Genomic DNA, 17,209 nt, shown 5'->3' with positions numbered 1-17,209 from the left:
TTATCACAATTAAATTAGCGGTTTGGCCCTGATTGCGTAAAAGACAGACAGACAGACAGAGTTACTTTCGAATTTATAATATAGGTATGGGTAGTAATATATAGTAATAATTTTTTTTTCATCAAACTGAAGTAAACTTAAAAATCATAAAACTTTTAAATTTCAATCATATATACCTGAATAATATTTAAAAGAAAAATATATTCGAATAAATACCACTTCCACATAATAAAAGAACATACTATTTTAAAAATATAACTTTTAATATACTAATCAAAAAGCAGACAGAACAGAATATCTGAACACTTGTTCTTTCCGTATATCACATCAATACGAAAATACTACAAAGCTGCTGCCCCAGAAATAATTTCAATGAGCTCCCTAGTGATAACAGCTTGTCGGGTCCTATTGAATAGCAGAGTCAGTCTCCTTATCATATCATCAGCGTTCTTGGTTGCGTTGTCCATGGCTGCCATTCTAGCAGATTGCTCCGATGCCGCGGATTCCTTTAGAGCGTAGAAGAGAAGAGCGGTGAAGGTCCATTCTATGTAACTCTCTAGCTGATCTTCTTCGATATCGTCAAAGGCGCTCATGTTTGGTGCTGACTGTTCATATTTTTTTTTTAAGATATGATGATGACGAAGGCTATAGGGTATAGTTATATATTTCTATATTGGTCGAGCGGGAGAAGAGATGTTTGGATATAGCTTCAAAGTTGCATATTGACATTGATATGAATAATATAGCTATATAACACAGGTTATTTTTAGAAACAAGCTGTATCCCACACAAAGCAGGACATGCAGACTGCAATGCAACACAATGTTAAGAACCTCTGTTCCCAAAGAGTGGAGTGGCGGAACCCTATGCCGCTGTGCCGCGGTTTGTTTCCAGAGATATCAAATGAGAATAATTCATTCCCCGGGGGAGAATCGAATCCACAACTTTTACTTTTTTTTGATAGTCAGGAGTGTGGCTGCGCCACGACGACGTCTATGGGATTTTATAGAATATTTAGTATATTACTTTTAAGTTCTAATGCTTAAATGAAACCAATACGTTGCAGTTGGTGAATATTTGACGCAATGGTTAAAATATTTTCATTTCCTGATTTGGTAAGACAGAGTGCGTCATTTGATTCTGCCATTGCATTGCCTAATAAAATAAAAAAAAATGTATAACAGAGTGTTTTGATAGAGTCCTGCTTAATATCCAAGCTTCATGGAAGAACAATGTAATATTCTTACTTCAATTCTATTCTTGTTGAAGAAAGGTAAAATGGTTAATTCGTATTTCACTGCGCTAAAGTACTTGTTGTAGTATATTTCGCCGATGTCGTACAGGTACCCCGACTGCACTATAGCGGCGGCTATGTTCGACGCGTCCTTGAACACTGGGGCTATTCGCCCTATCTAATATGTTTAAGGGAAAAATAATAAAATTAATTATATGAAATAATGGAGGCCGTTTTGGCGCAGTAGCACACCATTGGGCCGTGAGTTCGATTCTCACTGAATGTAAATGAATTATTTTCATTTCTTCGCTATGATAGCAGGACAAACAGCAAAATTGCGTATAATATTTATGCTTATAACAATCTCTTTAATAATTTTAACGTAACGACTATTACTATATGTGTTTTTGGCATTTTATTAATAGCCCAATATAATTTTAACTTTGGAAATAAAGATTTATTTATTTATTTAATACAGTAAAAAAATACATACATCTTTGACATTCATCAGCATATTTTCACTGAAAATCCTTCTAAGCATGGCTCGAGATTTGTCTCCGATGCAGACCAGCCTGTGGGCCGCGGCGTCACCCGCCCTGGTGGTTAGAGAACGTCTGATGCGACGAGACACACCACTGTGGACACCCCCGCAGAGACCTTGCAAATTAAATGCTAATTACATACCTATTGTTTTTTTGAGCTTCGCACAATTAAGTGCTACAATTTCTATAGAATGTGGTCGGCGGTATTAAATATGAGCCTAAACTCGATTGGATTATAAATTTCTTCTGGAGAGTGTCACAAATCCGATCCTGGCTCCATCATCAGACCAGCTCGTTAACATCATGCTATTTTACTGTCACCTAAGCTATGTATAATTGTCAAATGTCATAATCATATAATTATTACTAATGGTTTTACACCCTTTTTAAAAAGTAAAATTAATCAAATATTTTACCAACCGCCAACTTATTCTTGCCTGGTGAAGCCCAAAGCCACGTGTCTGCCAAAGTGTCATTCCTTGACAATAATAAACTGATGCAGCCTGCATGCATTGCATTTTAGTTTACAAAACAAATAGTAAAAAAAATCTCTCATATTTGCCATTTTAAAATCCCAACGACGCATGGCCTCTTAACACCCATGTGAACTTATTGCAAAAACAACTTTTATATCTAAAGTTAATTAATTTTTCTATGATGAAACATAATTGATATATTGCGTTAGACAAAACCCAAGAAAATTGAGGAAAAGACTAATAAAGAAAAGAGATATAAATACAACAATAAATATAATATAATAATAATGATAAATTCTTAGAATGAGCAAAAACTGTAAAGTTCCGCTACCCAATGTTACGAATGCCTATTGAGGTAGCATTTAACTATTCCCTATGTCATTTACGTCATGTTATAATAGCAAGTTTGTTGATATATAAGGAAAAGCCTTTAATTGTTATATTGTATATGACTTATATATGATAAACAGGATCGTCATGAGAGTGTCGTCATTCGTCATCGACGTCATCAACGTCCCATTAACAACAATAATACTGCGACAGGCCGCAAAAATATTTATAATTATTTAAAGACCACTGATAAACATAGTATATATATAAGAAATATAAACAAATACTTTTTTAGGAAACGTATAAAAATGTTAACACAGCGGAACTTGAACCCGCGGCTCTAGGAAAACGTCCTTGTCCTTGGTTTTGTAAATAAGTATATTTCTTTCCTAATTGTGGAATAACACACAAAGCAGGGTAAGCAGAATAAACCTAGCGTTAAGACACTGCGTTCTCCACTTTACGCCGGAAGCATTGCGTGCTGAGTGGCGTACAGCAGAGCGAAGAAATGAAAATATAAATTTAAATAAATATTTCATTTTCTTCTGAGGAGTTCCAATCCGACCGCGGTACCGCCAGGACGTCTCAATGTCCGCTTGGCATCGCTTTCGCAAAAACCAACACCAAAAAAACCAAAAAAACCCAAAAACCAATCCACGCACGCGCGCACTATCGACCAACTATACGGCCACCCTGCATCACCAAGAAGACGAAGAGGACCAATCGGCGTCGTTTTGTTCGGCGAGCGGCGATCTCCGTTGTTTTGTGTAGTGCAGTGTAGTGTGTTAGTGTCCATAGGATTTCACCTGGATTCCATACCCACGTGAGTACTTTTACACAGTGTTAGCTTAAGCTAGGTACTCACCCCGGCCCCACCAGGCCGAGACATTAGGTCAAAGTAGGCACACACCCCTCGCCACGGCGGGGGGTCAATTGTCCCCAAAATGATCCGAGTAGATGCGGTTAACCTGCTAAACTACGTCGCGCAACATTTCCCCGACGCCTTAGAAGGCCTAAAAACGTACGTCGATAATGAGGCGATCGCTCAATCGCCCGAGTTAATAGAGCAGATGGAGGACGAACCTGAGGAGGCCGACGCCGGCTCGGATGAGGACGAGGCTTCCGCAAATGACGCGGAGTCCGAGTCTGAGTCTGAGGCCGCGGAGGCTTCCTCGTCGTCTTCATCATCCTCTGAGGCCTCAGCCGACGAGGAAGAAACTCCCGGTGTGGAGGATAATGACGGTTTCGAGACCGTCAAATCAAAATCGGCCAAACGGAAGGCCCGTAGATCGCTAGGTTCTCCGCCAACAACCCCAGCCAAACGCGCCGCGCGCGCAGAAAAAACCCCCTCCCCGCGGTCCTCACCCCCGCGTAGGTCTAGGGACAACGCGCAGGTAGTCAAAAAGGGTGCGCAGGTAGACTCTACCGACAAGACTGACAATACAACCAAGACAAGCAATAATAATAGTTCGATCCCCGCGTCCAACTCTGGCGACGGTTCGGTACCGCTACCGGCCGGCGTTCGTAGGGACAGGTTACCTCCCCCGATAATAGTTCAGGAAAAGAAAGCGTGGGACAATTTACAACTATGGATGTTGTCCGCTAAAGTGCAGTTCAATTCTGCCAGATCCACAGCGCAGGGAGTTAGAATTCAGGTGTTAACACCTAAAGATCACAGGGTCCTTACGACCCACCTTAGGAATTCAAAGATAGGGTTCCATTCTTACGCTCTGGAGGACGAGCGTCAATTACGTGTAGTCCTCAAGGGTATCCCATCCGAGTTAGAGACCGAATCAGTTTTCCGGGACTTAAAATCCCAAAATCTTCCAGTTAGAGCAGTCCACCGTATGTACAATCAGTACACTAAGAAAAGCTACGACATGGTCCTAGCTGTCCTAGACCGTAGCCCTGAGGGCAAACAAATTTTCAATATAAAATCCATCTGCTCACTCACGGGCATTACTATAGATAAGCCATGGTCTCGTGGCATCCCCGGGCAGTGTCACCGCTGCCAGCTCTATGGGCATTCCGCCAAAAACTGTCACGCAAAACCCAGGTGCGTGAAGTGCTTAGAAAGTCACGCTACTGCTGACTGTCCGCGCAAGGTCCCAGACCCGGCCGTACCTCCCAGCTGTGTCTTGTGTGAGACCCAAGGGCACCCCGCAAATTACCGCGGATGCCCTAGGGCCCCACGCAGGTCCGGCGGAAAGGGCGGCAGGACGCATAAGGCTTCGATGCCTTCCCGTCCAGCGCAAAACCCGTCCGGCCCTCAGCCACTACTCCAACCAGCCCCTCTTCCTTCCACCAATGCGTGGAAAAAACCTCTACCAGAGACCCAAGCCGCCAAGGCCTCCAATCCCAAACCCAAGCCCTCCAGGGCCACTTCCTCTGCCCGACAGCCCCGTGGGGAGGTAACAGAACAGGATAGGATCGAAGACGCGATCGACATTGCGACCAGCTTTCTAGATATACTAGATAAAGACGAATTATTGGCCTTCGCGAAAGGCTTAGTAGACTCAAACGGCGATCCTAAAAGTCGACTTCAAGTAATTAAGCTCAACAGAAAGCTTATAGCCAAATTACTACTTGTCAATGCTCAAACTTCCAATGGCGGTCAATAATAATTTTAGAATCAACCCGCCCGATTTAAGACTCGCGCGAGTCAAGCCGCGTTCTCTCAACATAGGTTATTTTAACGCTAACGGTCTCAATACGCAAATGGGGCTAGTCCGCGATTTTGTTACAAACCGACAACTCGACTTATTTCTAGTTCAGGAAACGTTCCTTAGAAATTGCAATAGGGATCCCAAGATAGCCAATTACCGCACTATTCGTAACGACAGAGACGGCGCCAAAGGCGGCACCGTCATATTTTACAAAAAGACGCTTCACGTCATACCGCTCGATCCGCCGCCGACGCTCACTAACATCGAAGTTTCGGTCTGTAAGGTTCACATGACTGGACATCCACCCACTATTATAGCTTCCGCCTATCTCTCTCCATCAAAGAGTTTACTTAGAAGCGACCTACAGACACTACTAGACATGGGGGACTCGGTTATCATAGCCGGGGACCTTAACTGTAAAAGTACCAGGTGGAATTGCAACTCCACAAATAGAGGAGGAATCGAACTCGAAAATATCTATGACCTGACCACCTCTCGCTTTGAGATAATAGCCCCCCTCACTCCCACTAGATTTGGGCCCCGGGGCCGACCTTCAATTCTCGACATAGCCATCCTGCAGGGCGTCTCTCTCAGGCTGCGCTCTATCGAGGTAATACCAGAGTTAGACTCAGACCATAGACCTGTAATAGTTAAATTAGGACCCGATTGTCCTCCAGTTCTTCCTAAAACCACCATCACCGACTGGTCTAAGTTCGCGGAGCGCCTAGGCAATCCCGACACGGAACCGACAGACGACACACCTGACAGATTCGACTCGGTGGAAGTAGTCGAGGCGGAAATTAACCAACTTACCGACAGACTGGGTAGCACTCTCGACGAGTGTTCTAGGGAAATTCCAAGTAATCCAGAAGGACATTTTAAGATCCCGCGAGATCTCAGAAAGCTTATGAGACGTAAAAACATCGCCAATAGGGCGCACGATTCATTTCCGTCGCCAGCAAACCGCGCTAAACTCTGGAGGCTCCAAAGACAGGTTCGAGCCCGGTTCGAGGACCTCAGAGACGAATCTTGGGATCATAGGTTATCAGAGCTTACGCCATCGCACGTAGCGTTCTGGCAATTAACTAAATCATTCAAAAACGACACCGTAGTCGAATTACCGCCGTTAATCCGTCCGGACGGAACACTAGCCTCAGACGATCTCGAAAAGGCCGAATGCCTAGCGGATAACCTAGAAAGTCAATGCTCCCCCTCGGAAAAACCGTGTGATCCAATTCACGTCGCCGCGGTGGACACACAGGTCGAAACGTGGGCACCGTTGCCACCAGCGGGCGAACCTATAAGACCGACCTCTGTCGAAGAGGTACAAGACATTATAAAGCGCCTTAAGCCAAAGAAAGCCCCAGGATCCGATCGCATCTCGAATAAGATCCTTAAAATTCTTCCTATTCACATTCTAACGCTTCTCGTTGCCATTTTCAACACTCTTTTAAAAGAGTGCTCATTCCCAGACCAATGGAAAGAGGCAATAGTCATAGGTATTCACAAGCCTAAGAAACCTCGCACATCCCCGTCCAGTTATCGCCCCATAAGCCTTCTCAGTTCAATGGGCAAAATATACGAACGTATCCTCCTCACTCGTCTCCAAGCCGCAGTCGTGGCCAATGACATAATCCCCCCCGAACAATTCGGCTTCAGAGCCAAACACTCCAGCATACACCAGGTACACCGCCTCACGGAATTCCTGTTATCCCGAGCCAAACAAATGCCATCAGCGGCAATCTTCTTAGACATTGCAAAAGCGTTTGATAAAGTCTGGCACAATGGCTTGATTTACAAGTTACAAAAGACTAACGTACCTGACAGACTCGTGCACATCATTCGAGACTACTTATCAAACCGCTCATTTAGATACAGGGTAGAAGGCACCCTTTCCTCCAGTAGGCCAGTTAGAGCTGGAGTCCCTCAGGGCTCCATACTATCCCCGCTTCTGTACAATTTGTACACTCACGACATCCCCAAAACCCCAGGTACAAACCTAGCCCTTTTCGCAGACGACACCGCCGTCTATACGTCCGGCCGTGTATCAGTCTGCATAGCTAAAAGACTCCAAAAGTCCATGGACCGCATAGGTCAGTGGCTATTTCAATGGCGCATAGAGGTCAATCCCGATAAAAGTAACATCATTTACTTCCCCCTTCGTAGGACAGACTACCTGCCACATGTCCGCCTTTTAGGCAAAATAATTCCCGAGGCCAAACAGGCCAAATACTTAGGTGTCATTCTCGACAGTCAACTGTCCTTTAAAGCCCACATTACTTATGTTCGCCGCAAAGCGGCCTACGTCCTAAGTTGTTTGTATCCACTCATTTGTGCTAAAAGTAAACTCTCACTTAGAAATAAAATCCGACTCTATAAAGCATGCGTCAGACCCATTTTCGCCTACGCCTGTGTTGTGTTCGCACAGACAGACCTTAGCCGATTACAAGTAATCCAAAACCGTTTCTTGCGTAATACTACCGGTGCCCCGTGGTACATGCGTAATACCGATCTCCATAGAGACGTCAAATTAGACTCAGTAAAAGAGCACTGTCGGAAGCTCTCTAGTAGTTATTTCACTAAAGCCGAATCGCATCCGAATCCGCTGGTGGTAAACTCGTGTAATTACGCCAAACGTCGCCCGTGGGATCGCCGTCGACCCCGGGATATCTTAACCGATGATGCTGACCCCATCACTAAAGCGAACGACCCTAAATTTGTAGGTAGGGCCACACACAATCGCACACATACACGCTACGCACACCGTCCCCGCCGGTGGAGACGAGGTCCCAGCTTTACTGTGGCCCAATCGCGCCTCGGCGCGAGAGGAGCCCGCACTCATTAATCCAATAGGGCATCAAGAGCCCTCCCCAGTAGGCTTTGGTCGAACCGATCGAAGCAAAGCCCCCCACTACGAACGGTGTTCGCAAGTCGCGGTCCGAGTCTCAAAGGAGACGCCCTTGCGCCACTGTGTTCTCTTTTGTTGGTACCTTCCACGGTAGCCATGCCAAGGTCAGAGCTCGTCTAGCTCGGCCTCCCCAAGTCCGGTGACGCTGTAGAGGCCGATATGGCCAACAGCATACTGCTCAATCGAAAAACGAAAACGTCATTTTCTTCGAGATCGGGAATTGAACCCACAACCAGTCCTGGGCGACTGGCTTCAGTTACTTAGTTTCTTCTCCAAAAAGTTCTTCAAAATGAATCACGGCACAAAGTGTTCTTGTATGTATAATCAATATTATAAATCTGAGGAGTTTGTTAGCTTGTAGACGATAATCTCAGCTAGCCTATTTATCGAGGAAGGCTATAGGCTATATTACAATACGACGTACGTATGTTCATTCGACCATGGGGGCAAAGGGGAAGGTAAGAGTTAGTGAATAATTAAATCCCTCTAGTAATTTTAAATCTGCTACTTCAATAATTTAAAGTTAACATCTATATATATATAATAAAACTGTAAAGGGGGTAAAATCTGTACATTGAATATAAACTAAAAAAAACACTTCAGGGGGACTCAATACAACTAATAGAAGGTAAAAATATGATTTTTGGAATTCTTGTCTGTCTGTCTGTTGTGACTCTTTAACTCAAAAACTACTGGACAGATTTAAATGAAACTTCTTTTGTTGCATAGCTATTAGTCTTCGGCAACATATAGGCTATAATTTATTTTGATAGTCCGAATACCTGATGTGAGACCCTAGCAGCCCGCCTAATCTATAAGAGATATCAATACAACGAATTAGGAAAAGTTATTCAACGTGATGAGCATTTTCTGTTGACATAAAAAAAAATTGGATCCAATGTGGAACCCCAGTCACCCAGCTAAACTTTATTACATATAATTCGTCAGTCGTCTTAAAATAAATTATTCTACGTAATAAACATTTGTTTTGACGTTTACGTAATACCATAATTATTATTTAAAATGGTTCAACACCAAATGATATAAATTTAAGTAAATATTTTTAATAAATATATACAAATTAAATAAAATTTAAAAAGAAAATCCATAAATCGGTAAGATATATGTGTATCACAGATAAAAAAATTAAATTCTTATAATTTTGAGGCCCGTTGTGGCGCAGTGGCACAAGCACCGGACTGTATACACGACAGGTTCTGAGTTCGATTCCTACTTGAAGAAATGAAATATTTAATATTTTCATTACCTCACTCTGGAAGGAGGCAAAAGTAATTTTATAATATCAAAACAATATACGAAATATCTTCTTTTTTATAAAAATTAATCGCTGAATGTGTTGCTAAGCGCAAATCTCGAGAGAAGCTGAACCGATTTCGGTTATTCCTTTTTTATAATATTCCTTGAAGTACGAGGATGGTTCTAACGGACAGAAAAAAATTAAAATTTACCAGAAAAGGTCCAAAAACATGACTTTTCTATATTCCCATTCAAAAGATTCGTATTAATATCTACTTAAAAGTCAATTTGGACTTTAATACACTACTATAAAGTTTAAATGTTAGTAGCTGGATTCCTGGAAGGCAAAAGAATTGAGTGACGTTAGTATCGTATAAATATTATAGCCCAAGAACCCAGAGCTGCCAGACCGACGTCATTTTAGCAAAGGTGAAATTTTGAGGACTATTAGTCTTACATGTAGTTAAGACAGTATGCTTACTCACTAACTTGAAAATGGGATCCTTTCAGAGGTTGAGAAAAATAACGGTATATCTCTTTTTGGAAAAATGATAAAGCCATCGGATTGATCTGGTTGCTTAAGGTCTGGGGCTAGAGGGGTCTTGAAATAGTCCGTAAATAATATATTATAAATTTTAGATTTACTTTAATGTAATTTGCCCCAATTTTAAAGAACCTTTATGACGTATGGCAGAAGTAAAGATCCACGTGAAAGAATGTGAAATATACATTTTTTACTTTAAAACATATATAAAAACTCTCTTCCTTACTTAAGGGAGCGTTTTCAATTGACACTTCCAAGTGAAAGACCTGTACGCTCATGTGTAACTCTAAGAAAGCTTGAGTGCCCTATATTTAATACCTCTTTCTATGAAAAATCCTTCACAGTTCAAGCAGTGCGCTTATGGAACTACCTAACTCTATACTGTCGGGCAATCCATCTCTAAATACTATTAAAATCAAATTAAAACAACATTTCTTAATCTCAATTAGAATCTTTAGTAGTCGCTTTGTCTTTTTTTTATTAATTTTCTTTTTCTGTTTCAACTCTTTTATGTCATTGTATATATTTATGTAGGTATAGTAATATTGATTAATATTATGTATATTTGTATGTAGGTTTATTATTATTATTAACATTATATTAAAATACCGCACCCGAATCATTTCTTTTAACATCCGCTACATTCAAGGGTTTTTGGTAGAGATCTCTATTAGAGATAAGTTATCCATTGTACACATTTTTTCTGTTATCATAAGTTTTCTGTACTTTCTTTATTGTGTGGTACATAAATAAATGAGAAAAAAAAAGAGACTTTCTTCTTTAACGCAACTGAAAGTGTGCTTTAAGTTGGCACTATCTCTGAAGGATTTTTAAGTTAGAGAGTCTTAAGTACATATTAGACTATCAATCCTCAAAATTTCAGCTTTGTTAAAATGATGTAGGTCTGGGGGCCCTGGGATCTCAGTCTATTAATGTCAATATTTGTCAATATTTCTATGGTAAGATGTCAATTGAAATGTAAACGTCTCATTGTGCGTCTATATTACTAAATCTAAAAGCCACAAATTTTATAAAATTAATAAAGTGTTGTGTATTTGTGACTTATAAAAAATGCCTTCTATAAGGCGGTGGACAAATTTAACCAGAAGAATCTAATCGTACTGCCCAGAACGTGAAAATTGCAATGAACGTGACCACGATAGTTGACTGATAATGTTGCAAATTTGAATCGAGCTGCTTTTTGTTACGATATATCAATTGATGCCAGCAGTGCCTACACCTGTGTTGCTATTGGACCTATGAACTGTGCTTGCCAATATTGTAAGGTTATTGTAAAAACTCAGTTTGCCAATCAATTTGGTGGCGCAATGATTTTATTATAAGGAGGAGGATTGCCAGTGGTTCCACGTTCAATGCAAGCTGATGAACTGAATTCATGTTTAAAGTCCTCAAAATTGTGGAAACATGTCAAGGTATTACATTTAAGCAAGAATATGCGTGTCATGTTGCAAAATGATCAATCTATAGACATATTCTCTAAACAACTCATTGATATTGGTAATGGCAAACTTCCTGTAGATGCGCTGACTGGCTGCATCACCTTTCCTGATAGTTCTTGTCAGTTAACGTAATCAAAAGATGAACTCATTCATATAGTGCTTCCAAATGTTGCTGATTATTTATTCCATAATTGGTTGAGCGAAAGAGCTTTACTGGCTGCCAAACACACTGATGTAAATGAATTAAATATAAATTTTCAAGATGGCATTCCTGGCAAAATAAGGACACATAAGTCAGTTGATACGGCAACTAATGAACATGATGTCGTGAACTATCCCCCGGAATTTTTAAATTCACTTGATTTGCCTGGATTGCCGCCTCACAACCTTCAGTTAAACCTTGAATGTGTAGTTATAATGTTGCGAAATATTAACCAACTGAAACTTTGTAACAGCACACGATTAGCGATAAAAAAATAATGAATAACGTAATAGAAGCAATCATATTAAAAGGAAAGTATAAAGGAGAAGACTTTTTGATGATGCGGGGCATCCCAATGATTTCGACTGACATACCATTCGAGCTTAAAAGACTACAGTTTCCAGTACGGCTTGCTTTCGCAATGACTATAAACAAATCCCAGGGGCAGTTATTAAGTGTTAGTGGTATTAATATAGAAAACTCATGTTTCTCGCATGGTCTGTTGCCTGTTCCCGTGTTGGAAAACCATCTGCTCTGTTTGTTTACGCGCCAGATAACCAAACAAAAAATAACGTGTACCATAAAGTACTACAATGAAAATGAAACTGAATTTAGAATAAGTAAAAATAAAATATAATAAGTAGGCATCATAATAAGATATCGGAAATTGTTATTTTTATTATAATTTTTAATGAATATTATAAGAATTAAAAATGATTTAAGTTTTTATTTTTTTATCTTACTAGCTGACCCGGTGTCGCTAATAGCAGAATAAAAAAAAATCGACTGTTAGGCGATACGAAGTTCGCGGGTCTGCTAGTATAAAATATATTATAAAGCGAAAGTTAATATTGTATCCAAGATTTACATGATGATATTAAAATATGTCAATTAGTTATGTTAAATAGAGCAACCATTGAGTTTCTCGCTGCCTGTTTTCAACAGAACTGCCTCAAATCTGGTGGTGGCCTCTGTGTTTATATTGTCTCTGTTTGCAATATGTAGTAGAGTGCTTATTATTAAAATAACCTTGTATAAAAATAAATAAAAATAAATAAAAATAAATATAAAAATAAAATAAATACAATGCCATCTCTTTGAGCATTTATGGCCCGTAACTTCAAGATATGTAATAAATAAATGGCTATTACGACTGCTCGTTTTGAGTTTTTTCAAACAAATATTTAAGTAAAAATTTAACCGAGACCGTGGCTGTCGTTGCGCAGTGGAGCAGCGGCTGTATCTGTAAGCTCGATGGTTGCGGGTTCGATTTCCAAACGGACGAATGAATCATTTTAAATTGCCTTCCTTTGTTCGCTTGGTGTTTCAACTCTCGACACGCAATGCCTGCGAGAATGGGGCGGAAAGTGTGGAATGGAGATGAATTAAAACGTAGATAATAATAAATGATAAAGTTATTTATAAAAAGTCAATAATGCCTTGACTCACTTTCGGAATATCTAATCTGCGTAGCCTTAGCTCAGAAGTTTTTGCTCATAATTTATATTTGCACAAACTTAATGATTGATAACTAGTGTTAAAGCACTCCGTTCGCCACTAAAGGGCCTACTTTCAAGATATTGCATGTTGAGTGACGTAACTCAACGCCGCACAGTAATAATTATTAATTTTATCAATATTAAAAAAAAATCTCATCAAATTTAGCTCGCCCACAGTATATGACTACACTATATAGCACGTCTAACCTAAGGGTCAATAACGCCAGATACTCGTACTCGTATCGTCATTCGATATTTTTATTTTTCTTATGTATTATTATTAGGACAGCCGTGCTGCAGGGAGACAAGAGTGAGACTAACGCGAAGGTCGTGGGTTCGATTCCGACTCAAGGAAATGAATAGCATTTTCATTTCTTCGCTCCGGTGCCGAGGCTAAGCGCGGCGTTGCGCCCAAATGCACTCTAGAATTAGGTGGAAAGTGGGGAGGGGATTATCTTAACACTTAGCTTTCTTTGTCTACCCTGCTAAATGCGGGATACAGCGTGAAGCTGAAAAAAAATAATCTTTGTGGTGAAAAATTATTATTAATATTAGATGAAAAAACTCCTATATGAGCCTAACAGTAAATTAATTAATTTGGTGAAATTTATATGAAAATTACAATTTCAGCAGTATCTGAGAATTCTTAGAGCCATCGAGACGCAACGTGATGACTGTATGACATGTGAGTATGAGACTCACTCAGAAAAATGAATGGTTTTCATTTTCCCGCTGCGACAATACAGAGTGCGGCGTTGAGTTACGCCACTGAGTCTCAAGCAATTCAATTAATCTCTCAACTCTCTCAGCGTATGCGACGTACAACGTGAATGTGCAAACAGATAATATTTCCAATGATATAATGATCCTAACTGTGTCGCGCTAGTGTCAATTATATTTATCCTATATAAAGCTAGCGTATGTGAATAGTCTCTTTAATTAATAGATAAATATAATAATCATTCAGTTAATCATTATTTGTAAACAAAGATTGTTTATTGTTTATCTTTTTGCTTTTCTTCAAAACACTATAATTGGAATTACAATACCGCTTCTTTATATTTGCATTGATTAGCAACTTTTTCAACTGAAATAAATAAATGTTAAGCAAATAGTATTTAATGTTCATGCAATTTACGTCAAGAACGCATATAAAAAAAGGCAAAATGAACCAAATGTTAAAATACTAATAATTTGTTCAAAAAACGAAGCCAGCTCTTATTAGCCAATGCACTCTGCACTTACAACTTCACTTTATATTGACCGACATGTGTCGCACATTTGCTTATCAGAGTGGGAAAAGAAAAGAAATCATCCTCTCGAGTGGGGATCGAACACTCAACCTTTGCTTTTACAGTCAGAGGCTATCCCACTGCACCACGACGACATAATTAATTATTACCTCTATCTGATGTCACAGCTACGTAGAGTCTCTTCATCTTCTTATCTTCCTTGTCGTCTTCGATTTTCTCTGAAACAACTTCTGGCGTTTCCTCCTTAGCTTTGGCATCAGTTTTCTTCTGTGGTGCGATTAGTTGACTGGATTCGTAGAATTTCTGAGGTCCATAGCCAAATGGCCTGGCGGATGCCAATTCTCGTTCAGCTTTTGTAAATCTGCCAGGATTTTTTTTGATTCAATGAAATAACGAAAGAAATAATTAAATTTAAGACGTCAAAACATAAAAAAGCTATATAAAAAATATATTATCTCAATAATAATAAATAATAAAGAAGTAAACAAGATGAAAATAAAAATTAAAATATCAGGTTATTTGATCAATAAATATAAAAAAAATATTAGAAACAATCCAAGACATTTTTTTTTGTATTTTTCCTCCTCAAGCAGCACTGAGCTAATAATAATAATAATAAATTGATAATTATGAATTATTTTCATTATTAGTAAATAAATATTTTAAAAAAAGCCTTTTATTTCTTTTTAAAAAAAAAGTATTTACAGAAAAGAATATGTAGTTTTTAGTTTTTTTTTTGGTTAACAACAGTTGCAAGAACCTTTTTTTTCAGGTGAAGGCCTTCTCCTCTTCCAATGCTTGCCAACGTTCCCTATTTTAAGCAATTTTAGTCCAATAGTGACCAGCCAACCTAACCTTAGTAGAAAATAAATAAATCCCCCACAGAGCAGGGTAGCCAGCCACTCGTTCCCCACTTTCTGCCGAATTCTGAAGGCATTGCGGGAAATTAATATTTGCTTATTTCTTCCGCTACTCAATCAGCAATGTTTCGAAACTGATAGATACCATACTTATTATGAACTCAACAGTGCATTTGTGAAATAGTCGTCGCCTGTAATTTTGTTTACATGAACTTTAAGACGTAAAATGGAAATCTCATCTTTTCCCGTACATGTAGGAATTTCGAGAAATCTTTTCTTAGCGCTTCCCTTTATTGTGCTTCCCTGCACTCCCTAACCTCCCTACAAGCATATACTTAGTTCCGTCTGTCAGTCACTCAGTAACAGAGATTTGTATTCGTAGATTTTCTCTGCAATGAAATTAAAAGCTCTAAGCATTGTATTATTATAGGTCAACAAATTTTTGATACTTTTTTTTAAATATTACTTTACTCATACTTAATGTAAACAAGAAATAATAATATTTTAAATCCTCACTTGCTAGCCGACACCATTTTCATAGTTTTAGTTATTTTCTGTATATTCTTGACAGATTTCAATCGTAATGAAACTTGTTTCAATTGAACCATTTTAGTTTATTTTTTTATTATTCTATATATAATATTTTTATATTTATTATGTAAATTGCGTTTTCTTTTTGTGATCCAACGTCATTTATAATTAATTGCTTATTTGACACTGACATACATAATTATAAAATTAATTTCATTTTTCGTTATCGGCTGCCTGCAATAAATTATTTTAGCAATGATTGATATTTTTTTATTTAAAAAGTACAGAACCCTAAAAATAATAATACGTTTATGTTTAGTAATATACATATATCATATGATAGATATATAAAAAACCAAACATCTACTACTATCATATAAATGCTGTAATAAAACAAATTTTATCTATTTAAAGTTTATATAACAAATTGACTTACGGTTAACGAATGCAACAACACGTTATCTAATTTGTGACGTCACTAGTTATTATTTTAAATATATAAAAAACATAGGGCCGCAGTGGCACAGCGTCTGATTGTAAACGCGACGGTTGTTAGTTCGATTCCCATTTGATTATATTACTATTTATTTACATTGCCCCACTCTGGTAGACAAAGTGTGGTGTTGAGTTCCGCCACCCAACAGTGCTTATGGAACCGATGTTCTATCTATCATCTAATGATAGAACATTTCTTATCATTCATCTTCATCTTCTATTTATCCTGCTATAAAGGAATAACTGTGGTGCTGTTTTTTTGTTTAAAGATTTATATACCTAAAGATTAGAGTAAAATAAACAAGACATCAAACCTGTTGAACGGCAGAAGTCAACGCCGCGTTTCGTCTTTTCTGAAAGGGTAAAACAAAATAATAGATTTATTACTCCACTGGATAATGAACCTAAAATCATTACGTATGCACACTACCCACTGCGCCACTATGTTAAAAGGTTTAAAAATTTGCATCATTTGTTATTCTTTTTATTTGTTTATGCTTCTTCTTCTTTGACATTTAGATATTTACTAAAAAAAAAGGAACAAAAAAATTATAGCTACCACTTAATTAAGCTTTTATATTGCATATTATATAGACCCACAGGGTCTCATATATTTTTTACTCTCAGCTTTACACTTTTTCAAGTGTCAAGATATACCGTTGTCAGCTAATTTATATTATATTATTACTTTTTCTTTTCTAAGCTTCACGCTATACCCCGTATATAGCAAGGTAACTTGGGAACATAGTGCTCAGACACTCCGTTCTCCACTTTTCGCCGTAATCTAGAAGTGTATTGCGTGTGGAATGCTGAAACTCAACCTTGCCTTGTCACCAGAGGGAAGAAATGAAAATATTATGTATTTCATGGGAATCTAACTCACTATCGTCGCCCTCACATTCAGTTTCTATGATCACACACGGTGAAAACAAGGGAATGTACAGAAAAAAAC

General features: G+C 38.7%; 1 protein-coding gene across 1 annotated transcript; it reads right to left on the bottom strand.

The window, feature by feature from the left end:
- Nucleotides 1-298: 298 nt before the first annotated feature.
- Nucleotides 299-15,839, bottom strand: LOC146526791 (ATP synthase subunit gamma, mitochondrial-like). The gene is made up of 5 exons (XM_085206136.1): nt 15,748-15,839; nt 14,521-14,732; nt 1,728-1,891; nt 1,248-1,412; nt 299-605 (listed from the first exon to the last, which is right to left on the bottom strand). Exons 1-5 carry the CDS (start codon nt 15,837-15,839, stop codon nt 342-344), a joined length of 897 nt encoding a protein of 298 aa, XP_085062262.1. The 3' UTR covers nt 299-341.
- Nucleotides 15,840-17,209: the final 1,370 nt, after the last annotated feature.

This window comes from Heliconius melpomene, chromosome 21, assembly GCF_056956725.1.
Source record: "Heliconius melpomene rosina isolate 202511_hmr_F chromosome 21, ASM5695672v1, whole genome shotgun sequence".
Classification (NCBI taxonomy): Eukaryota; Metazoa; Arthropoda; class Insecta; order Lepidoptera; family Nymphalidae; genus Heliconius; species Heliconius melpomene.
The sequence above is the reverse complement of the archived record's forward strand: the minus strand, read 5'-3'. Positions and strand labels throughout refer to the sequence as shown.